General features: G+C 35.1%; 1 protein-coding gene across 3 annotated transcripts in view; it reads right to left on the bottom strand.

Moving 5' to 3' along the window:
- Positions 1-25988, bottom strand: part of PTPRC (protein tyrosine phosphatase receptor type C) — a 134164-nt gene that overhangs the window by 21324 nt on the left and 86852 nt on the right. For all 3 annotated transcript variants that reach the window (XM_043963518.1, XM_043963517.1, XM_043963516.1), the window contains 11 exons: positions 24392-24550; positions 20055-20260; positions 17938-17998; positions 15266-15374; positions 14938-14972; positions 12266-12375; positions 10961-11051; positions 10497-10573; positions 8227-8263; positions 6180-6277; positions 2380-2505 (listed from right to left, as the gene is read on the bottom strand). In XM_043963518.1, coding sequence (XP_043819453.1) covers positions 2380-2505; positions 6180-6277; positions 8227-8263; positions 10497-10573; positions 10961-11051; positions 12266-12375; positions 14938-14972; positions 15266-15374; positions 17938-17998; positions 20055-20260; positions 24392-24550 — 1109 coding nt within the window. The remainder of the gene's footprint in view (positions 1-2379; positions 2506-6179; positions 6278-8226; positions 8264-10496; positions 10574-10960; positions 11052-12265; positions 12376-14937; positions 14973-15265; positions 15375-17937; positions 17999-20054; positions 20261-24391; positions 24551-25988) is intronic.

Raw genomic sequence — 25988 nt, 5'->3', positions numbered from 1 at the left:
GTTTTTATAAGTTTTTGAGTTCCGAATTTTTCTCCCTCCCTCTTTCCTCCCCAAGACAGAAAGCAATCTGATACAGGTTATATATGTACATATATATTTCTGCATTAGTCATGTAGTTAAATAAGAATCATAACAAAAGGAGAAAAGCTCAAAAAAGAAAAAAAAAACAAAGTAGAAACTGTTTGGTTCAATCTTCATCCAGATTCCATAGTTCTTTTTTCTGGATGTGGAAAGCATTTTCCTTCAGGAGTCCTTTGGAATTATATAAGACCATTGTATTGCTGAGAAAGCCAAGAGACCAAATTTTGTAAAAGAAAAGTTTACCTATGTAAATAATGGAGAGGAGAAAGTAATATAGATAGATGGCAGATAGATAGAGATAGATAGAGATATAGATATCACTATTGAGAGGCAAAGAGATGAAATAGAGAGATATATTTAAATATTAATGCAAATATGAAGTATTTAATAATAGGATACAGGAATTCATTTGATTTTTCAGGCATAATCTGTTTTCCACCTAGTAATTGGTTAATGAAACACATACAAAAGTAATGTGTGTTTACTAGAAAGTAGTTGTTAAGTGGAGCTACAAAGCCTAAGGAATTTTCATGCTGTCATGCCAAACAAAAGGTGAAAATTTAATTAAATGTCCTCATATTCTTCACTTCTCTAAATATTGTTACTTAGTAGGCCAGTGAATGATGCTATTTGGCATAATTCCCCTCAACATGCAACTACTTACTTCCTAAAAGGTAAGCTGACATCTAGATTAGTGAGGACATTAGAAAACACCCAATTCATATGTAATAAGGTAGAGCTGAGGTACAGTCGATCTCTGATTACTCCTCAGTTTTGTCTTGATTTTTGTATAACCATAAATGGATGCAGAAAAGTGTCGATTTTATAAGTAAGTCTGTATTTAAATACAATTAAATTGACAGGACACAGGTGAGAAAGAGAGAGGGGGAAGAGAAGGGAAGAGAAAAGGAGAAGAGAAGAAAAGAGAAGAGAAGAGAAGATAGGACAAAGAGAGGAGAGGACAGGAGAGAAAAGAGACAAACCAAAGGAAAAAAAATAATTATAATTGCTTGCTAGTTGATGATGTCTCCTAAACATCCCAATGCATACTAAAACATACTAAATATAATAATAATAATATTAAAACATGCAGCGCCATTGCATGCTAATAGTTTCTGCCCATGACTATTTATTATTTGGTAACTTAGCCGTAAGCCATTAAATATGAAATTTTGATAACAAAAGTCTTTAGAAAAGTTCTAATCATGTGTTTCTTCATGATCTACAGGTTTTGATTCACAGTGAAATCAATGAAAATCTTAGAAGAAATAAACCAAAGGGCTTCTTTTTGGGAAGAAGATTCTCTGCATATCACATAAAGCAATTTCAGGTAAAAGAAAGTATTTCTACAAATTAAACCCCCTATAAGATTTTCAGCTGCTGCGTTTAGCCTTCTGTCGTTACTACTTGCACTTCAACAGGATGTATTCTCCTTGAAAGGAGGGGCTTGTTTTGTTTTGCATACCCAGTACTTAGCACAGTGCCTGGCACATAGTAAGCATTTGATAAATGCATGTTGACTATTTTTCCATCCTAAATCTCTCTCTCTCTCCCTTCCCTGCAAAGTCATAAATAGAAAATTTTTCACTGAGACTAATTAGCATAAAATATGCCCTTAATTCATTGAGAGTCAGAGAAGTCACAGAGGCATGCAGCAAGGACCTGGGTCACTAAAAGAATATTAGGGAAATTGGGTCAGAGGAGAGGGAGATGAGATGAGCCTTAGAGGAGTTCACTTGGGTAGCAGATGTTAAAGAAAGAGAGAGAAGCAATCTTGTTAGTTTTCTAGTTTAATGAACTATTCTTGCTAACTAGGTGCTGGTCAGTTGTTTCTATCCTGCTAAAGGACTACAAATGCTGCCATTGTTCTCTCAATTTGACAACTTGAGACAAAACTCATTGCCCCTCCCATCAACCTCTTCTTTCTTGAACTCTGATTATTTTGGGCTCTTGAACATAAATTAGTACTTTATATCTTTACATGGTCTCTTTCATAATTGTTAATTCTGTTTTCCTCCCAAAAGACTGTCAAATCCCTGAAGGTATAAATGATGGCTTTTTCTTCCTCCTTTGAACATCCTAGCTATAGAAATATTGATAAAATACATCGAAAATGCTACTTTAATCAGTGATTCAGTATGACTCTGCCATATTGTAAAACTGCACTAACAAGGTACCCCCAGCCCACCCATTGTTTATAAAGGCTGGGAAAATATAACCTTATGCACAATTAATGCATGGGTAGCTGCCTTTCCCCAAAAATGATTAACAAATATTACACAACAGAAATTAACTTACATTTGTAACACTCAGTTTCTGAACAATGTAATCTGGACATACTTTGTGCTCATTTATCTTTACAATAACATCTCCATAAATTTGAGTGCCCTCTTCCATTGCTGGCCAGTATTCTGCACACTTGTTCTATAAAAAAAAATCAAAGTAACGAAATAAGTATAGTTTTTCTTAATAACTTTATTCTTCAGTTAACCAAGCTTTAATTTGCTATTCCTAAAACTCATATCTATTTATGTTACAATCCACTCACACACCATTCATATATCTTCAATAATTTCCTATTAATTCTAGAATAAAATACAAAATCCTCAGCCTGCCTTCGAAAACTTTCCAAAATATGACGCCCCCCCCCCCCTTCCTTCCCTTCTCTTTGGTAGAACCATAGATTTAGATCTATAGAGGATCTTAGAGTTCATCTATCCCAATTGCTTCACCTTCTTGTTGCTGTTTGTCCTTCATTCTCAAAAGGGACCACGATATTGATTTTAGGTGAAGGAGGGCTGTGCAAGGTCACCAGACTCACTCTCTTCTCCAGAGACATCTGATTCCAGTGGCATCAGGAAGACTGGAGATGTCCCCAGATGTTTAAGACAATTGGGATTAAGTGACTTGCCAGGCTGACACAGTTAGTAAGTGTCTGAGAAGAAATGTGAACTCAGGTCCTCCCAGCTTCAGAGCCAACGCTCTATCCACTGCGCTGCCTAGCTGCCTGCTTCACTTGACAGAAGAGACAACAGGTTGAGAGGTGACTTGCCCTGGGTAACATAGCTACAAATTAGCAGGAGTAGGAATTTGAAGTCAGGTCCTCTGATTAAAATATCCAGCTTGATTTTTTCACTATAGCACACTGCCCCATTTCATATTCCTCTCTTGCACAAAATCTTGGCCTGCAAACTCTTTCTCATATATAATGTCCTTTCTCCCATCCTTATGTCTTTGAACAGACCTTCTGTGTCTGGAAAGCAGTTCTTCCTCTGCACCTCTACCCTGTAATCCTCGAGAGCTCAGATTATGGGCCAGCTCCACCAGGAGGCTTTTCATCTGCCCACCCCACCCCCAAAAGTTGTTCATTCTTTCTACCTCCTGAAATTACTTGATTTTATTTTACATTTGTGTTTTTATGCTTATTGCATTCTCGACTCCCCCTCCCGCTCCCCCTCCCCCAAAAAAGACTGTTTCATAAAACAAAACAGGCGTTTAGTAAAAGTATGGCTAATTGAATTTTTATTCCTATATCATTTTAATCCAGTTAAGTATTTACATAACCTTTTAAAAGTGTTTCTATGCATTAACCTGTGGTCTTTGAGGGTTATTATACTACAGAGTTTGATTAAACAAATCATTGGAACCTCATTTCCCTCTCCAAGGCTTACTCCTTATTGTTGCTCCCATTGCTTTCTATCGATTACAATTCAACACAGAGATGATTTTTAACAGGAGTATTTGCATGAAAATGGGATCATAGAGAGAGAAAGAAGTGACTATTGACACAAATGGATGAATCACTAATGGAATAATTTCAGGCCTCCAATAAAAACTACATTCAGGGATAAGGAACCTTCCTCATCCCTAGGTTACTGTCTACTCTGCTTAAGCTTGTCCTTGGCTACATAATTACTTTACCAAAGAATTATGATGAAGTAGGTGAGATGGTAACTTATCCAACATATCCTACTATTGAAAGAAAAACAGTAAAAAAGAATGGAGTTCTAATAAAGAGACAAACTTAAATAGGAAAAAAATTGTTATACATGCTAAAATGTCATATATAAAGGAGACTCACCTAAATGTTATATAAACATACATATACACATATATAATCAATATATGTGATATTTACGCTCTTAATTATAATTTTAACCATTCCAGCTCTATGTCTTGTTCCAGATCTCTCATTTCAGTGATGTGAGGAACTCATTATAGAGCAACTTCCTCCATTGATTCATAAAGATAAATCTTTAGGGGCAGCTACGTGGCACAGTGGATAGAGCACTGGCCCTGGATTCAGGAGGACCTGAGTTCAAATCCAGCATCAGACACTTGACACTTACTAGCTGTGTGACCCTGGGCAAGTCACTTAACCCTAACTGCCTCACCCCCCCCCCCAAAAAAAAGATAAATCTTTACTCAGAGTTTAGATAGTTTACTGCAGCATAAAAGGATAAAGCATTTTGCTCATAATCACACCGCAGCTATGTGTCAGAAGCAGGACTTTATGTGTCAGAGGCAGGATTTGAATCCAGGTCTTTTTTCCTGATTTTAAGGTTTTATCATGCCTACATACATGCATACATACTAGACTAGACCTGTGATTTTGCTGCTGTCTCTTAGAACCCCTGGTTTCCTTCAAGACTCAGCTCAAATGCTACCTTTTCGTTGAACATTTTCAGGATCATTCCAGATACTACTGCCTTCCCTCCCCAAACTAGCTTGCTTTCATTTTGTATTGATTATGTGTTTATACTTATATAATAAAGAATGTAGGTCCTCCAAAGGAAAGTAAGCTCCTTGAGAGCAGGGACTTCTGCCTTTGTGTTTGTATAATTGGTTTTTAATGCTTGTGAATGGATTGATATAGGGAACTTCTGATGAGGAAACCCCTTATTCCAACACAGATTTCCTCTGAAATGAAGTCATTCATTTATATATTCCTTTAGCTATTCTTTTTTGGGTTGGGTTTTTTTTTTGGTGAGGCAATTGGGGTTAAGTGACTTACCCAGGGTCACACAGCTAGTAAGTGTCAAGTATCTGAGGCTGGAATCCAGGACCAGTGCTTTATCCACTGTACCACCTAGCTGCCCCTACCTATTCTTTTAATATATTCATTCATCCATCTATTCATTCATTTGTTTATTCATCTATCCATCTACCTATCCATACATTTATATATTTATACATATATATGACAATGAATAGATGGTTAGATGAATATATATACATATATGTGTACATATATATATTTATCTAACCATCCATTCATTGTCATTCAGTTATATATTCATTCATCCATCTGTTCATTCACTAATTATTTTATATATTTATCCATTTGCTTATTCATCCATGTATTCATTTTTTAGTTTGTTTTTAAGGCTAGGTCTTTCTATCTTGCCTAGGCTGGGACAACATGGGCCTTATTCCACTCTTGTCAGCATGGAAACAACATTTCTGAACTGGGCTGGTTCATTCCTCCTTAGGCAACCCGGTGGCATCCTGCTCCTGGAGGTTCACCATATTGACATAGCCCACAGTAGCTCAATGCCTAGTCCAAGAGATTCACCAGAATCCTTGGTAGCTAGAATTATAGGAATATACCACCACTTCTAACTGTAAGTTTCAAAATGGCCTTCCAAAGGAGGAAACTCTTTCTACCAAAGCATATCGGTGCCATCTCCCTAACTAATATTTTTTAGAGAATTGCCTAGAGCACTGAGACATTAATCAGTTTACCCAGGGGCACAAAACCACTACATGTCATATATAGGACTTGAACCCAGTTCTTCTGGGCTTTGAGGGCATCTCTCTATCAATTATGTAACATTGTCTCTGGAAGTAGATAGTACAGCTATTATTATCCTCATTTAAAATAAAAGGAAACCAAAGTCCGAACAGTCTCAGCAACTTGCTCCCCACCACAGAGGTAGTCGGCCTGAGAGACAGGAATCAAACTCAGGTTCTCTTGCCTCTAGGACCATTTTGCTCCTCTCTCTTCTGCTCTGTTTTCTCATCTTGGGCAGTGTCCTTCCCCATCTGATTTTTCCCCTTGACCACTCCCAGATACCATAACATTATGCATCTTTTACCCGGTTTCCTTCTTCACAGCGAGTCACCATGACGATCACAGTTACTTTTTGTTCCCAGATCATCCTCCAGAAATCATTAACTGTTTCTTCTCTGGGACCTGGTAGGTAAAGACACATTGACTGATGAGGCATTTCCATGCCATCTACTGAAGATGATGATGATGGTGGTGGTGGTGATGGTAGGAATGATTTAGTGCTTTAAGACGTGCAAAGCACTTTACATGGGATATCTAATTTGACCCTCACAACAACCCTGGTGGGTAGGCTACTATGCTATGTTATGAATTATAAATTATCTCCCATTGTACCGATAAGGACTAAGACCGAGGTTGGACCGAGGTTAAATGATTTGCCCAGGATCACACAGACAATTAAGTGTGTGAGGTGAGATTTTAGGTCAGGTCTTCTTGACTCCAGTACCAGAACCCAAAGCATTATATCACCTCATCATCCCTCAAGGCACCAAGGTTTATGCAGCATCTTGTTGTCTACCCTACCAATGTTCCTCTTCTCCATTCCAGGAACAGAAACCCTTCAGACTGGACTACCAGAGAACACTCCTATATTCCCTGGAGGCAGAATCCTTAATGAATCAACCAAATTACCTGAGTGCCCATTGTGTACTGAATACTACACTAGATGAGGGCATAGAACTATGACAATAAAAAAAACAAAGGCCCTGCCCTCAAGAAGCTCATGCACCACTGAGCATCAGAGAGATGTCATCTATATTTCTGTTTTGTTTTGTTTTGTTTTTGTGGGCCAGTGAGGGTTAAGTGACTTGCTCAGGGTCACACAATTAGTAAGTGTCAGGTGTCTGAGCTTGAATTTGAACCCAGGTCCTCCTGAATCCAGGGCTGGTGCTTTATCGACTTCGCCACCCGACTGCCCAGAGATGTCATCTACATTTCTAAGAATATTCAAAATAATAGGGATATAAATTCGGACTACACCTGTGATTTCACTGATGTAAAGAACTCTCAGGTGAGGAAACTCCCACTAACAAAGCAGGTTGACATTTTCTCTGCAATTCATTCTTTAAAATTTGCCAAGGGTACTGAGATGTGAAGTTATTTACTCAGAATGTGATACAAGAGGAACTTGAACCAGGATCCTCCTAGCTTCCCAATCACTTCTCTATCCCTATGGCCTACTGCTTCAAAACCTAAAAACATACATGTTGTTGTTATTCAATTGTGTCCAACTTTTGTAATGCCATTTGGGGTTTTCTTGGCAAAGATAATGGAGTGGTTTGCCATTTTTTTTTTAGCTTATTTTACACATGGGGAAACCGAGGCAAACACGATTAGGCAACTGGCCCAGGACTAGACAGCTAGTAGATGTTTGAGGCCAGATTTTAAGTCAGGAAGAAGACTCTTCCTGACTCTCAGCCTGGAACTCTACCCACTGCATGACCTAGCCACTCTAAAACATACTAACTTTAGGTGAAATGCACTAACAGCTAGGGAGGTGGGAGATTGGAAAAGGGCTTATATAGAAGATGATACATGAGGTGAGCCTTAAAGGAAATATTGGAGCTTTATCCTGGGTCTGAGGCATCCTGATAGGTGAGTTAGTGAGTTGAAATTCACACTACTAGCCAAACATAGACACCCCCCCCCCCAGTCCTCTCCCAGGACATCAAAGTTTACTCAGTGCCATTATCATGCCCTGCTTGTGTGTGAGCTCTCCCCCAGGACTACCAGTTTTCTATCTCTTGATTTTTGATCTGGTCACAATAACCACATCAATACCATCATTGCCGCTGAAAAGGAAATGACAATCTACTGCCCTGTGGCTCCATTCTCAATTTTGGTGAATACCTAGACAAAAACTCTATTGCTTGGCTTCCATTCCCCTACTAATGTTATATCTCCCTATTAGAATATAAGCTCCCTTAGGTCCAGAAATGCATCATTTTTGTCTCTGTATTCCCAGAACCTAGTGCAGGGCCTGGCACAGAATAGACACTAAATATAGGCTTGTTGGCTAATTTTTTTTTAATTAATATGTAAAAATGGAAAAGAAAAGAATGAAATGAGATTACCTTGTGCAGCAATATATTTCCTTGGCTCTTTGAAACCCTGTTTAAAACATGAACAAGCAAATCCTATTAATTAGCTTTCAGTAATAATAGCAAGATTAGTAGCAGTAACATTAATATTAATAATCGGCATTTTGAGAACGCTTTATATAACCTTAAAATTTGCAAAGTGCTTTACATCTTATCTGGGCCTCCCAAAAACTGCACAGGATAGATGTTACAGGCTCATAATTCTCATTTTTCAGATGAGACAACTGAGACAGAATAATTGGCATTCTTTTTTTTTTTTCGGTGGGACAATGAGGGTTAAGTGATTTGCCCAGGGTCACACAACTTCTAAGTGTAAAGTATCTGAGGCCGGATTTGAACTCAGGTCATCCTGAATTCAGGGATGGTGCTTTATCCACTGTACCACCTAGCTGCCCCCATGAGACAGAATAATTAAGCAATTCATTATGGTAGTATGTACCAAAGGCAGAATTTATATTCAAGTTCAGCATTCTATCTGGTATGATTTAATGAATATATTTTCCTGGATTTACAATAGAAGTGAGAGAATATCACTTGAAATGTTCTAAATCCACACTATTAATTTTTTGAATATTATCAAATTATTAGGGTGGGGTTTTTGAAGTAATGACCAGGCAGCTTAATTTGCATTTGAAAATAACAATTGTAGCCTGGGTGTATTTTGGTTCTATATCCATCATGAAAATTAGAATTTAAAGCTAGTCCAAGATATCATCTGCATTTATCTCTGGCGTATAAAACTATCCCAGACTCTGAAACAAATACCTGACCTGATTCTCCAGTTCTAATGCCCATCTGTCTCCTTCCTTTTAACGCCAAGGTCTTGAAGTCACCTGCTTAATCTCACTGTGTGAATTTCTGAACTTCCTTGCAGATAATTAGTTACCTACTGGATTCTTGCTTTAATCTGATTTCCCATACACATTCCATAGAATGTGGAGTTTACCAAATTTAACAAAATTACTGATGTCTTCCTTGTCACCAAATTCAACATTCTGAGCAAAAAGCCCAAGCATGAACTCTGACTCATCTTAGTCCTTCACTTCAAACCATAACAATTCTTCCTACATGAGATCTACCCCATTTTCTCCCCTCTCTGTCTCTTTACCACCACCACCTGACTCCACATAGTAGAATCACAGAATTAGTACTGGAAGCAACATTAGAATCAATCTCACCCAACCCTTTTATTTTACAGATATTTAATCCTAATCAGGAGATTTTATGTGTTCATTTTTTTATTAATCAGGCAAATATTTGTTGAGTGTGCATTCACTACTGAGCAAAGCTTACTTCTCTCCAAATTCCACAGATGCCCAAATCCTTCCTTTTCCTTTACTGCTGATGTCAAAGTAGTCTTCATTTGGATTTTTTTGCTGCCTAGAATATTTTTCTTCTTTTTTTTTCAGGGCACTGAGGGTTAAGTGACTTGCCCAGGGTCACACAGCTAGTAAGTGTCAAGTGTCTGATGCCAGATTTGAACTCAGGTCCTCCTGAATTCAGGGCGAGTACTTTATCTACTGTACCACCTAGCTGTCCCCTGCCTAGAATATTTTTTCTATCCATTACTTATGCTACAAAAGTGGTCTCCCCATCAATAGTATTCAAACAGCTTACAAATTTCTGACTCCATGTAGCCTTTCCTAGCAAATTAGTAAAAAGAGAGCATTTCTTTCTGCTTGACTTGACCAGTGTAGGCATGACATGCCTATAACTACTTTCTTCAGTTTTCTCCCCCAGAATTTCACATTACCCTCCACAAATAAAATGTACTTACTTTTGACCTATGCATTATGTTTATAGGTATATATAGATATATACACCTTATTGTACTTCTATGTGGTTCTCTGTCTATACAGCTGTGCCTACACACATTTAGCTTTGTTTTCTTTAGCTTTAAATCCTTGAACGCAGAGCCTACATCTACGTTAACTTTGTTGCCTTTCAAAAATACATGTAGGCAAATAGTTTTAATAATGTAGATGCTCACTTCACATACCATGAAGAATTCATATAAAGGCATAAATATAAATTTCCACACTGTGTATCTAATTTACGGCAAATTCTAAATTAGTGGAATTCAAATGCATGAAATTTTGGGGGACATAATTAGAAATGTCATAACAATATTAAATCAATTCTCTAAGTATCCTGGTATAAGCAAAAAGGAAAAGAGAAGACCTTCATTGCAATTCTCTGAAATGGCAAGAAAAACAGGCAGCTGGGAAATTGTTTTAACTTACATCCACATAGCTGGCATTTATATAGTCTGATCCAGCATCTCCATTTATCTCAGAGAGTTCAACACGATTATAATCATCTGATTATGGTTAGAAAGAAAGAAAGAAAAGAAAAACAATCATGAAATAAGGAAGCTCCATGTGGCATACATAGAGATTTTTTGTTTGTTTGTTTGTTTGCTTTTTTGATATTCATTATTTCATTAGTGTGGAACTCTTTGTCCACCAAAATGGCAACTCATTTTTAGGAAATATAGAACTTAGAATGTTATAGAAACTTAGAAAGTTTCCTGGGGTGCTGAGTGGTTAAATGTTACACAGCCAATGTGCAGCAGATGCAAGACCTTAACCCATGTCTGCCTGACACAAAGACTAGCCCTATAATCATTACACTACACCACCTCTCAGGCTATGTAAGCATACTAAGTTCTGAATAAACAGTGACTCAACTGCCCACAAATACTTACAGGGAAGAATGTCAACATAACGGTTTTTGTTCTGGTTAAAGGGTTTGCGTGCATCTTTACTTGAAAATTTGCTGAATATCCTTGGAATGCTCTGAAAGATATAATGTTCCTTCATCTCATAACATATTCAGCTAACTTTTATCAGTGACAATTGCCCTCCTGCCGAAATGAATAGCACAATGACAAGTTTCCCATTAAGCCTGACTATAGAAAGATGTACAAATCAACTTGTTTCAAGATGCTAAAGTTTTACTTTAAGGCATGACCTTGGGAAAGAGTGCTGTAAGAGAAAAAGCTAGAAGATAAAATGAATTTAAAATTTCATTTCATATTTCATTTTAAAAAACTAATAAATAGTGGAAATGTTTTGCATGATGACACAAGTATAACTTATATTGACTCAACTGCCTTCTTAAAGTGGGGTTATGGAGGGAGGAAGAGAGAATTTGGAACACAAAGTTTTAAAAATGGATATTAAAATTGTTTTTACATGTAATCAGAGAAAAATAAAATGCTAAATAAAAATAACGAAGCAAAAATCTTGATAAATAAAAATAGGTATCGATAACTTTACATATATATCTGTATATCTGTATGTGTATGTATATATCTTTATATGTATACATTTATGTGTATATGTGTGTGTGTATATAATATATGTATGTGTGTGTGTGTGTGTATATATATATATATATATATATATATATATAAAATTGTGTCTAATGGTAGCCATCTCTAGGTTGGGGAAGGCAGATAGGGAAGAAAAAAATTACATGATAACTTTATTATATATTTTAAAGGAATAGCAAGTTGTGCATAACAGATTTGCAATTTCATGTGCAACCATCTTTTTTTTTATACTATGATGTGGAAATGTTGTTTTATTCCATAAATTAAAAATAAAATAAATGTGAAAAAGAATTAAGGAAATATTTTATTTGATTATTTAAATCCCCCTCATGGCTAGTACCTTCTCTTTGTCAATTATCTCCTGTCTATGCTGTATTTATCTTGTTTGTACATAGTTGTTTGCTTATTGTCTCTCCCATTAGACTGAGACCCTTGAAAACAGGGACCGTCTTCTTCCTTTCTTTGTTATCCTAGGCATTTAGCCTAATGTCCAGCACATAGTAGGCATACAATAAGTGCTTGTTGCCTGACTGTGCATTATGGAATTTCTAAAACATCCAAGTACATCTTATTACATAATATCAAACATTAAAGCAATTGCGATTTAACAGGTTTAATACTGAATTATTCTGATATCTGATAGAGATTTTTGGTTGCATTTTAAATGACACATACTTGAAATTCAGCAAGAAAAAGTCTTCCCTCATCAGCAATCTTCCTCTTATATGTTTCCAGTAACATCTCTGCAGGAATGGGCTCCACATTCATTATCTGTTTTTCATCATCTTTAAATGAAAGTTTTGGAAGAATTCAGTCATTTTATTTATGTACTTCTGGAGTATCTTTTGGCATTTTACTAAAGGCACTAATTAAGGAATGAAGCAGATCAACCAATGAAAATAAACACTGACGTTAATTGCAAACATCTTGTGTCCATTCTTGCTGCCTGAAAGGTCACTGTCCCGTTATTTTCATGTCTCTATAGTTGCTTTAGATAATTAATAGGAAAAGGGGAACTTTGGCCTCTCAGTCATGTAACAACTATGCCTATTCACAGGAATCGAGGTGGCTCAATGGACAGAGTACTGGACCTGGAGTCAGGAAATCCCAAGTTCAAATCCAGCCACAGACATGTACTAGCTATGCGACCCTGGGCAAGTCACTTAACCTTATTTGCCTCAGTTTCTCCATCTGTAAAATGAGCTGGAGAAAGAAGTGGCAAACCTGTCTAGTATCTTAGCAAGAAAAACCCAAATGGGGTCACAATTGAAGAACATTTCTATTAATTTAGGACAAAATAGAAACATCTTAATCTTCCATTTATAGGTCCCGGTAATCTTCTTTTTTCCTCCTCTGATTACCACCCATCTACTCTCTATATAGCGTGTGTAAACTTAGTCACCTATGGGAAGTCTCCCCCTTTTGAAATTAGAAAGGAAATAAGCATTTTTTTTTAAATTCCTATGATGTAGCAGGTACTGTTCTTAAATTCTTTACAAATATTTTCTCCTTTAATGTAACAACCCTGAGAAGTAAATGCTATTTCTATTCCCATTTTCGAATTGAAGAAACTAAAACAAAGTGACTTGCCCAGAGTCACACACATCTGGTAAGTATCTGAGGCTGAATTTGAACTCGGGTCTTCCTGACTCCAGGCTCAGCACTCAACCCACCTAGCTGCCTCAGCCTCCTCACTCTTTCAGGGCAGAGGCTATTTCTATTTTTCTTTGTATCTCCAGTATTTAGGACAGTGCCCAGTATATGGTAAATATCTAATTTCTAACCAACAGAAATTATTTTATTTCATCTCCATTCACTCCACTTTAAAAAGAAGAAAGAAAAACTTTCCTTAAAATGAATATGCATAGTCAAGCAAATCAAATAATCCCACTTTAAAATTTTTTTTTTTTTTTTTGGTGAGGCAATGAGGGTTAAGTGACTTGCCTAGGGTCACATAGCAAGTAAGTGTCAAGTGTCTGAGGTCGGATTTGAACTCAGGTCCTCCTGAATCCAGGGCTGGTGCTTTATCCACTGAGCCACCTAGCTGCCCCCTGACATTTTTTTTTAATCATTTTTTTTAAATCCCCACTTTTTACCACAGTATCTGGAATATAGTAGACACTTAATGTATGCTTATTGACTGACTAAGAGACAGACAAACTGAATGATTAAGTGACTTGCCCTATCTCACATTTAACAGGAATCAAAGTCTTAATTAAGTTGTTTTTGTTTTGTTTTATTTTTAAAGGGGGCTAAACTAAGTGGGAAAAGGTCCAGTGGTAAAAGCTCAGTTATCATGTGTTAGTTCAATAAACATTTATTGAATGCTTACTGCATATGAGTTACTGTAGTAGGTGTTAAAGTGGAAAGAATTGACAGAGATGAATAATAAGGCCTGTACCACCAAGTTAAAATCTGTTAACTACCAGCTTCCCAGATTCTTCCAGGTTCCAATATACAGAAGCACCAGACCCATAAGACAAAACTCTTCTGGTCTGAGAAGACCAGAAGATATGAGAAAATCACTTCCTTCTACATGTCCATAAGACACTAAATTGTACAAGATTGCTTGAATAAAAGCCATAGGAACAGGGAGTACCCCCTCCTCAAAGACCAAGTATGTAAAACTACTCTAAGAGTTTAGCAACTCTTGATGTTCCATGTTGGGAAACAGTCCTTATTAAAAATATAGTTTTCTATTTTCTGACTACAGTACCCATTTCTTGAAATCCATCACTTACTCTAAAATGAATGTTTTTCTTCACTGGAAAAAACTAAAGAAGGCTATATAGGAGAAAAAAGTTGTTTTTTTCCCTGAATAAGAAATAATTTAAACTGCCTATTATGCAGGATTAACCTTCCTCTGCTTAAAAATCTTGGGTGTATTTCTGTTGCATTTCAAAGAAATTACAATTCTAAATTTGTAACTAAAATTTGTAAATCAGTCACTCAAGGGCATACCTTGCCCTTGAGTGACTGATTCCAACCTTCCTTTCCAATCTTATCAATCTTACTTCACATGACTCCTCATTGCATTCTCTAGTCAAACCAAACAAATCTCTTTCCTGTTTTTCCCCTTGGTACCTTTCTCTCTGCTATTGCCTATTTATAGGATACTTTCCCTTTCTTCCTCACACATATCTGCTTTAATATTGCCTGTCTTTCAAGGCCTAATTTTTTAATGAGTAAAAGGGTAAGTTAAGTCATTATCATAAGTTTCTGCTGCACCTCAAAGGCTCTATTAAAAGTGTATCATTTGTATTGGCAGGCAACATCATTAATTTAATGAAAATTAACAAAGATATTTGGAAAGAAATTTTCTTGTGGCAAAAATTTTAAGAACTTACCTCTTTGAACAAGTCCTATCTGCTCATCTGGACTACTGTAAAAATCAGAGACATACATTATAGCATAATACTAGGTAAGTATCATTATTATCTTGTGATCTGCCAATTGGTAAAGTTCTAGTCAATCTAAATTATTTTTCCCCATATTTATCTATACATAATGACCTGTCGAGATCTATGCTCAATTCTACTGGCACATACATATTCCAAGCCTTTTTGCCAGCCCACACCTGGCTGATAGATTTCTGACAACTCATGTTTTATGGAGTCATAATTTTTGGTTAACAAGTCTAACTGTATTTTTCCCATTTAAAGAGAAATGACTTACCTTGATCTTTTTTTGTGCAGATCATAGATTTTATAAAGAACAATTAGTAAGGCTATTGATGTCACGATAATCAAAAATATCAGAAACATGATCAATGCGCGGGAATTATCTATAAAGTGAAAATAATAAATAAAGTTAGACAGTTTAATTAAGAAAACATTTCTGTGAAATATCTTTAAAATATCATTTTTAAGAATATTGACATTCTGGGGCAGCTAGATGGTATACTGGCCCTGGATTCAGTAGGACCTGAGTTCAAATCTGACCTCAGACACTTGACACTTACTAGCTGTGTGACCTGGGCAAGTCACTTAATCCTCAGTGCCCCACCAAAACCAAAACCAAAAAACAACAAAAAATAATACTGACATACCTATACAGTACTCATATTTAACATTGTACCAATTGAAGCTACCTGAAAAAAAAATCACTAACTAAAAATATTCATTAATAAGGCTAAAGAAGTATAAACACCTGAGTCCATGGCCCACATATAAAACTTTTTTGTAATGTTAATTCGTCAAGTTACACATTCATTAAGTACAAGGTATAGTACTCCATACTTGTTGTTTGTCCTTCCTTCTCAAAGAAGACCATGACATCAGGGTGATGTCATGACCTGCACTGAATTGGATTTAAGTGAGGGAGAACTGTGCAAAGTCACCAGCCTCACTCCTCCAGAGTCATTTGAGTACAGTGGTCCAGGATGACTGAGATGGCCCCGGAAATTTGAGACAATCAGGGTTAAGTGACTTGCCCAGAGTCACACAGCTAGTACATGTCAAATGTCTAAGACTGGATTTGAACTCAGGTCCTTTTGACTCCAGGACCAGTGCTCTATCCACTGTACCACCTATCTGGCCCCTTTTTGTAAGCCTAGTACTCCATATTAGACTTACAAAAAAGAAAAATGGCACAATCCCTGCTCTCAAGGAATATGCAATCTAGTAAAATAGACTGGCATTATTTTTACTAATCAAACTGAATTATAATCCTAATCCACCTCTAAAAATAGTATATATTAAGAATTACTCAAAGCCTCTCGCCTATATTAACACTTATTTTTTTTTAAGAATCCTAGAGTTACGGGGCTAGAAGAGACCTATAACCTTGTTATTATCCCAAGAAGTAGGAAGAAATATACCTGAGGCAGACCTTATTCATAGAAGAAATAATAGCTTTTTAAAAGGTGTGATTTCAGAGGCTTCAGGCATTGGGTAGATATTTTCCCTGTTTCTAATGAGTCCTTTGGCCCCCTAATATCTCTAGCTCTTTTACCAGGGATTCATTTGAGGGACTATGATTTCATTGGTATAGGGTACTCCTGGATGAGGAAACTTTCTACCAATATTGGTTAGCACCTTCTCTGAAACTGATAGTCATAAAGCATTGACTAGGGCACAGATATACTAAGTGATTTTCCTAGGGTCACAAAGACAGTCTGTGTTACTAAAGGGACTTAAACCCAGGTCTTTTTCTGAATCTGAGGATAGTTCTCGTTCTCGTTCTCTCTCTCTCTCTCTCTCTCTCTCTCTCTCTCTCTCTCTCTCTCACTCACTCTCTCTCTCTCTCTCTCTCTCTCTCTCCTATGTATTACTTTTATTCCCAATGGGATCTATCATTACAATAATTTCAATTCTTAATTCAGCATGTATATAGGTAACCTTGTTGTTTTGGGAGAAAACTAAGAAAATCCCGAGGAACTTTTATTTGTTATATGTTTAGCCCATACCTACACGGTGCAGCCCATTGTCTTTTGCCTTTCTGTTTTAATTCCTATAAGGATTAACTATTTTTTTATACTCATTTCAAGTATAAAGATTTCTTTGAGATGCATTTTAAAAATCATTCTTTCAAAAAAATTATTCTTTCAGTTACCATTTATAATAATAACAACAATAACATTTATATAGTGCTTTTTAGTTTCCAATGCATTTAACAAATATTATCTCGTTTGATCCTTACAACAACCCTGAGAAGGTGCTATTATTACCCTCACTAAACAGATGGAACTGCAGCAGGCATTTCTTTGTTCAGATGACTCTATTGTCCCAAGACTATCCTAGTTAAAGAGTTTAAAGAGGAAATATCATCATGTTGATATTTTTGGGGATAGATATTTTTTGGTCACAACAAATCTTGAAAACTATCCACTAAGTCTAGAGGGTATTGAATCTATATCACTTGGAGGGATACCCAGAGGGACAAAGATTTTTCATAATATTCTGCCTATTATTTTACAGGATCTCCCAATTTGAAAGGATGACAAAGGTCATCTTGCCCAAGCCAAGCTAGGTCAGAATCTCCACCATCAAAAGCCTGATTCTGCAAATAATCTCAGAAGTATGTTATCCTTGCTATTAAACATCCCTTCACTTTTGATTGCAGACTAATGAGCATACTTATACACCCTGCTACATATACATACCACAGGTGTGCCAGACTGAGCAAAGTTGTTTTTTTAAAATGCAATTTGAGAGGTTATAAATATGGGTGTATCTCTTTAAAACATGCAAATATTGATTTTTAACAACCCAATATTATCAACCATAGTTTCAGTTTAATAGTTTTATAGCTGTATATGTGTTCATGGGTACACACACACACACACACACACACACACACACACACACACACACATAAACACACACACACGATGAGATATGACTTACATTTTGTTGTTTTAATTGCAACAACTGGCTCTCCAAGATTTACATTGTTGTAAGAGTAGAGCTGTATAAACACAATTTAATTTTAATAATATAAATGTGTATCTCACAATGCAATAAATAAAAGTGACTTTCATTTAAGTTATACTTTTAATGTAACATAATATTTAACTCTCTGGATGTCATAAAATAAATGTTATGCCAAAGCAGTATTTTTTTTCCTTAAAGAAAATAATGTAGGAAGTCTGAAACTGTGGGATAGAGTCTGTCCCCTCTATGCCTTTCCCCCCTCCTCCATTCACTCTGGGCCATAGTTTTCTTCATTTGTGAAATGAGGTTGAATTTGATAACCTTTAACTTCCTCCTGGTGCTGTCTTTATGAGATAAAAGACACGAGCAATAGAGTCCTTATGATATTTTTACATCATATTGCTAATAAATATCAAATAAACATTAGCTTTAATATATGTATATATAATATACATATATACACATGTACATATGATATACATATATGTGCAAGTATCTGTGTGAATGAGGAAGCTAGTAGATATGGTGGTTCTAGACAAAAATCTTCCTTAAAAATACCAAGTGCACCTGACTAATGTGGAAATGTTTTGCATGACTACACACATATAATTTAGATTAAATTGCTTGAGTTCTTAAGGGAGCAAGAGAATTTGGAACACAAAGTTTTAAAAATTGATGTTAAAATGTGTTTTTACATGTAATTTGGGAAAAAATAAAATTCTAATAAAATAAATTTTAAAATTATTTTTAAAATACCAAGTGTTCCATTGGCTTAGGCTCTTATTCACCTTGGGTACTATTTTCTCTTTTAGTAAACAGCAAGTCTTGCTTAACTGGTATCAGCTAATGATAAATTATACACATTGGTGAGTTAAGTTGCAAACCCACAGTTGACCTAAAACATGAGTAAAGATGGTTCTACCTTAAAAAGCATGACTAGGGGCTCCTCCATTTCTAGGCATGGTCACGTGATATAGTCTTCCCCATTGGAGTTATCCTTTCCCAATAGTTAGGCTTTGTCCTTGGCCCTCTGCACTTAGTTAACAAAGTTAAATTCTGCCCACCCTCAATCCTCTGCTACTAGTGAAAGGTGCTAAGAAGACTAAATCCACACATGCAAAATAAGAATGGAAACTATTAGATTTGGGGTTAGGACCTTGAAAACTCTTCATCTGAACAGCTATCAAAGATCATTATAAAAGAGCAGGGTTGGTACAAGGGTGACAGAAACCCATTGAGGCAGGCTATTAAGGAAAAGAGAACTATTCTGTCAGGAAAATGAGGCTAACCATGAAAATTCCTAGTTATTTGTCAGCTCCATTTCATTTTATGGCATGTAAATAGTAAGAGATCCTGAAAGGAAAATGCATTTGGACCTAACACTGAATAATAACACTTCATAAAACAAGTGTACCCTGCTAATTCATAATAAGCAAGGTATGTGCTTTTAGTTTAAGTTTCAGTTTGCTTCTTTTTTTTTCTCCAGTAATGGTGATGAGCCCACACTGAGCCATATATCCTCTCTCATTGCACCACTCTTGTTAAAAATAGCATTCATTAAAAAAAAATATTCGGGGCAGCTAGATGGCGCAGTGGATGGAGCACCGGCCCTGGATTCAGGAGTACCTGAGTTCAAATCCGGCCTCAGACACTTAACACTTACTAGTTGTGTGACCCTGGGCAAGTCACTTAACACCAAGTGCCCCGCAAAAAAAAAAAAAAAAAAAAAAAAAAAAGATTCCTAGCTAAATTTCAAGGTATAATCTGTGCCCACGGAGACTTATGTAGAGCAAATAAATCAGTATGATATCAAACCCTTATCAGCTGAACTCCTGGGATAGCTAATGTGGTAATACATGGCAACCTTTGACCTTTTCAAAACCTGGCAAGGAGTCTTCAAAAATCGAGATGATAAAAATTTCTAAATTACAATAAAAATGCATACAAAACCATACCATGCTTTGAGAAGAGGACTTGGATAAATTTGACTTTTGAATCAACAAATAAATAAGTATGTATTAAGTTCCAATCAAATGTCCAGCACAATTAGACAAAGACGATCAGACTTTAAGGGTTAAAATGCATCTTACCTCAAATGTATAACTGGTCATGAAATGAAGATCATTCAATACAAAACTGCAAACACTTTCATTATATGATTGTACACCATATAAAGATGTCATATTCAAACGGTAGGTCAAACGAGGACCATGTATATTGTCTGGCTGCTTGCATTCAACTTGTATACTATTATCACTTGTTAATTGTACAGTCATGTCTTTAACTTTGTCTGGTGCTATTTGAAGAAAAAATGGCATCTTTTCAGTTTCCATCATTCAGAAGTCAAGTATAACAAATTTTTGGAAGTATCTATTTTAAAACAATCTTTTAACTTGCATAAAATATTTTTAATCTATTAATAACCATATAGTATAAGATTTAGTCCTGGATAGGAATGAAAAAGAAAGTATGGATTTGTCATCTTAGAAATATAGGTATTCTTCCCAATGTACTGGTACACGTTTTGACCTATATATAGGCAGATGTGTGGTCACATATGTATTATATTGGCATATATGTATGTATACATAAATATATGTATATATCTATTAACATATACATACATATATTGTTGCACTGATATGTACACAGATAAATGATCTCTATTGTCTGTTCATCCCACTGTATATCATAGTATGGATGATAAGCCTTTTTCCTCTACTCATTCAATTCCACATGGGTATATAGTCCTGTACTCTATGAGTGACTATGAATCTCTTTTTGGAGACTCTGCTGTACTTTTTTGTCTTGATGCATTCAACACCATATCATCTGCAAACAGAAACATCTAGAGGTCCTCAACATCTATGGGGAATTGCTCTTCCATTTGAACTCTGGAAAACTTCTTTGGCAAGAATAAGCCTCTACATTATTCTTCATTTGATGTTAATATCAGAAGTTTACTAAACAAAATCACCTGTCACCATGTCTATTAAGAAATCATATATGATCTTAGCATGTGAACCTGAAACACACTTATGAAGTAAAACTTTTTTAAGATTCAATTTTGTTCTACAGAATCAAATATTAGTTACAAACAATTGACATATTGGGATTTTGCATCCTATGAGAGATTTTGGTAGAGTAGAGACAGCATTGGATCCAAAGCTCCAAAACCTGAGTTTTCAACATTCACTACATCAGTTACCATGAATAAATTACTTGATTTCTCTCAATCTCAGGAGTTTCATTTTTGTTTTGTTTTGGGGGGTTTGTTCTTGCTTGATACTTTTTTTTAGTGAAATTTCATTAACAATCCCTATAATGCCTACCTCCCAGGTTCATTTTTAGGATCAAAGGAGATTATATATATATATATATATATATATATATATATGTATGTATGTATGTATGTATATGTACGTATGTATAAAACATCCCACAAACCTTAAAATGATGTATGATTGTCAGCTAACAGCTATTATTACTATTATTATAATTGAATGTCTATAATGTTGTGGTCTACCATAGAATGTCATTTGTGAAAGCCTACTTAGTACCTTCTCATGATTTTATCAGGGATGCTCTTTTTATTTAGTAAAATACTCTCATTTTTTTTAAATTAGTGAGAAAGTGAGTATCTAAATCAATAGTAACTCTTTTCCAGACAATCTTTTATTTTGGTTGTTATTATGTCAGTGATTTTTTCCCCAACCATCTTACATCTTTCCATTCTTCACATATATTGAGAATAAATCTCTAAATATCTTCAAAATGGTGTCACCTCTTGAACAGACTTCCTCTCCACATGCCTGCAAAAACTCTTTCCATTTTCTTTTGTGTCATAGCTATGATCTTATTTAGTAAACTTGGGACTCTGATATTAGAGTTTCAATGTAATGACTTGGCTACCATTTATAATAGTGAAAAAAATTACTTATAAATTTCACGATGATCTCTGTTGTCTTTTTTTCCAGTTTCATATTATTGGGATTATTTGGTCTCATGCAAAGAAAACTAAAATTAAAAATCTGAAAGTTTAGTATTCTACCTGAGAAAATATTGAAATTGTGAGCTTCAAGACAGCTAATTTATAGTAAATGTTGATTAATTAATTTCTAGCACTCTCAACCTTTAAGAATCTATTTTTTATTCCAGTAGAGAGTGACTAATAATAGTTATAAAACCCATTGGCTGTGTAATATGAGGAAAAAGATTATCTATAGTACAACCCAGTGAGAGACAACATTGAGAAGTGATCTCCAACAGAAGAAATAAGAAAGTATAGAAGTCTAGGGTCTTTGAGGGTAGAGGCAGAAGCAAAATCTCTGCCCAATTCAATGTCACAAAATGTAATGGTCTGCCCTGAGTTAAGAAAAAAGCTAAATGGATTTTTAAATATATTTCCATTAAAGAATGTAGAGGAATGTTTTCTTAAAGGAACTTAGAGAAATTTTGGTTCAAAATGGTATAAAAAATTAAATAAAGCAAATAAAGAGGTAAGATTTAATTACTTGGAATAGGAAAAAGAGTTAGGCTTGGAGATTGAAAGATCTAAGTTCAAACCTTGTTAACTAATACTTCCAAACCACGTAATCAAGGACAAATGACAACGTTTCCTAGCCTCAGTCTCCTCTTGGGTAGAAGATAGGTAATAAAATCCCTAGTGTCTAAATTCACAGCATTGTGAGGTTGAAGTGAGATAATATAGATGACACCCTCTGCAAAAATTAAAATGCTATGTAAAATACTATATTTCAATTACATATTAAAGGCCATTGGTGGCTCAGTGGATACTGTACTGAGCTTAGAGTCAGCAAGATCTGATTTCAATTCTGGCTTCAGTTACTTACTAGCTGTGTGACCCTGGGTAGGCCATTTCACTTTTGCATGCCTCAGTTTCCTCAATTGTAAAATGGAGATAATAATAGCGTCTAACTTACAGGATTGTTGTGAAGATCAAATGAGATATTTGTAAGAAGCACTTAGCACAGTGCCTTGCATATGAGGCTCTATATAAATGCTAGTTGTTACTGTTATCATGATTATCATTTTTATCATAATTATCACTATCATACTGTGATGAGGTAAAGGACAAATTGATAAGTTTGGTATTTTTCTATTTATAAACACTTTAAGGTTATGTTAAAGCAATGTTACATGTATATAATATTCATAAGGAAAGGGGAAGTGAAATAGATTCCATAGTAATTATTACCTCCATTTAACATATGAGGAAACTGAGACTTGCTTGTCAACACACACATGGCTAGTAGGTATCCAAAGCAGAATTAAATATGGGTCTCCTTAATTCCAAGTTCAATATTCTATGTTCTATCCACTATTATCTCTTAAGAAAAAAATGCTTAAAATTCTTTTCTCAATATGAACCAATAGTCTTTTGGGCACAGAGCTGATAAAAAATGTTAAGGATTTTAAAGTGATGGTATATTTTACTTATTAATTTTAAAAATAAAATGTGAATTTTGTCACTTATCCAAGATTTATGGATGACAGAACAAAAGAAGTGACTATTTGTGGGGGACACTGCAGGAAAGCAAACAAAATTTATTTTACTATAGAACGATTCCTCTTCCTTCCAGGATTCTATTTCAAAAGTAAATTTTAAATGTAAAGTGCTTTTATTGAGTTCAAAAATGTTTGACTTTAAAATTTCATTTGGTAAGCTCATAGTAACATAAAAATGAAACATTTTTAATTACCATATTTGAAAATAAAAATTATTGCTAACTTCTTTCTGAATAATTTTGAATCAATGAATGTATTTTACTAACCTATTTGTTTTGGCTTTTCTTTCTTTCCCCTGTATTCTCACACAATGGAACAGGGTTACTTTTGGATTAATAGAAGTTAAAGAATGCTGATTTACCAAGAAATAGAGGCAGTTATAGAGCACCTGCAAACCTGAAGAAATCTTTGTTCCAGATGTTTGAAATTATTTTTTACTAAGAAAAAATATGTTAATATTTCTGAACATGCAAAGAACAGGACAACTGTAAACCTGCAACCCAGAATTTTTAAATCAGTGCCCCAATCTAAACTGCATTTCACTTTAAGTCAGGGTCTAAGCTAGACATTTCTCCTGGGTAGATTCATCTACCAATTAGGTGATTCTTTCTAGATTAGTCAAATGTTTTCCAGACCTGATCCCTGTAGAGGATAAGGTGGGAAGAACATTCAAGGACTTGTTAATCTTGAGACAAGAGTTATTCTTTACTGATATTGAGAGTAGGATATTATTATCCAGGTCATAGGGAGGTTGTGAAGAATGTCCTGTAAAAATGGAACTTATTAGACTAATCAATACCCTATTCAAATATGACATGACTACAGGTATTATTATAGATAGAACATTCAAAAGTTTTAATTATCCCATTGATAAAGCAAGAAAACAAATATGACTTACTTCCTGGTTTTGTCCGAATGTTTGTAATTTTAGCAGGTCCCTCCCGTTGTATTTTTCCATTAACGAAGGCACTTACAGATATTTGGTATACTGAATAAGGCTTCAAGTTTGATAGCGTAAATTCGGTTGAAGTATTTGATGACAACACATGAGTTGGTGCTAGAAGAGCCACATTTAAAAAATGCAAAATAATCCAGGAGATATCTTGACAGTTACATGTATTTAAATGTAGTTTTGAATAATATTCAAAGATTCAAACTTAATATATAATTGAGAATTGAATGCAATCTTGTTCTAAAACATTAACTCAATTTTCTTAAATCCATGGGGAAATTAAAAAAAAATGTAAACATTATTTCCCGAGTACGTGGTTATATGCTACTTCCATGGCTTAATTTCATACCCCCTTTACTTGCCTCTTATCTTTCAAAGTAGAACTAAAATATCCCTAGAGTATTATATCAGGATTCATTCTGAATCCTAATGTCCTTTTCTTTTATTCAGAACCTTGGCTATAGCCTAACCTCTCACTGACCAGATGGTCTGGGCATTGCTTAGACTTTCTCAAGTAAGATCCTAATTTTGTCCCCCAGTTTATTGGATTAGGAAAGTGCTTCCTGATGCCTAAACTCCCAGCATTCTGGACCAATTTCTTCCCTCCTACCTGCTTCTTTCTGCACCTCATACTCTATCTGGAATTTAACTCATATCTACCCATCATAGAACTTTCGAGTCTCCTTCCTGTATAAGTCAATTGCAAATCCTAGCCCCATTCAAATAGATAATAAGAATCTAAAAAAACATTGAACATGCAAATAATTTGGGATGCATCTCAATAGTTAGACATATTCAAATGGGGTCTTCAATAATATCCAGTGATCCAAGGCAATATTAGTTTGAGAACTAAGTGCAGCTTATTGCTCTATGACATTAATTTAAGTTTGTAACTTTATTAACAAAATATAATGATGTTTCTAAAACGTATGGTTCCTCCATGTCTGAGTTTATGTTGGTTCTCGGACCTGAAATTCACATTACTTTCCTCTCCACTTATCCCTCAAAGTAAAATATGACCTGAAACAAAGAGTCTTAATGTGAAGTCCCCAAATTTTTGTTGTTGCTATTAAATACTATAATTACTGTACTTCAAAATAATTTTGTTTCCTTTGGAATCCCATGTATTTTATTTTATATATTTAAAACTATTATTCTAAGAAAAGGTCCATACACTTCACCAGACTGCAAAAACGGTCCATAACGCAGTCACACAAAAGTTTAAAAACTCCTGATATAAAAATAGTGGAGAAGGACAAGGGGGTGGGGGAGAATAAGCACTTGTATATAGCATCTACTATGTGCTAAGCACTTTTTTAACAAATATTATCTTATTTGGTCCTGTAATGCTATGTATGAAATCAGGGTAGACCTAGATTTGAATCCTAATATTGATACTTACTGTGTGAATATAGAAAAACAATTTAATTTTGCTTAGATTTAGTATCCTCATCACAATTAAATGTTATATTTAAAGCACTTTGCAAAAACATTAATAATAATAATAAATTGTTATTATTATTATTATTATTGGATAAGAAGA

The sequence above is a fragment of the Dromiciops gliroides genome, chromosome 4, assembly GCF_019393635.1.
Source record: "Dromiciops gliroides isolate mDroGli1 chromosome 4, mDroGli1.pri, whole genome shotgun sequence".
NCBI classification, from domain to species: Eukaryota; Metazoa; Chordata; class Mammalia; order Microbiotheria; family Microbiotheriidae; genus Dromiciops; species Dromiciops gliroides.
Note: the sequence above shows the minus strand (reverse complement) of the source record. Positions and strands in the feature narration are given on the sequence as shown.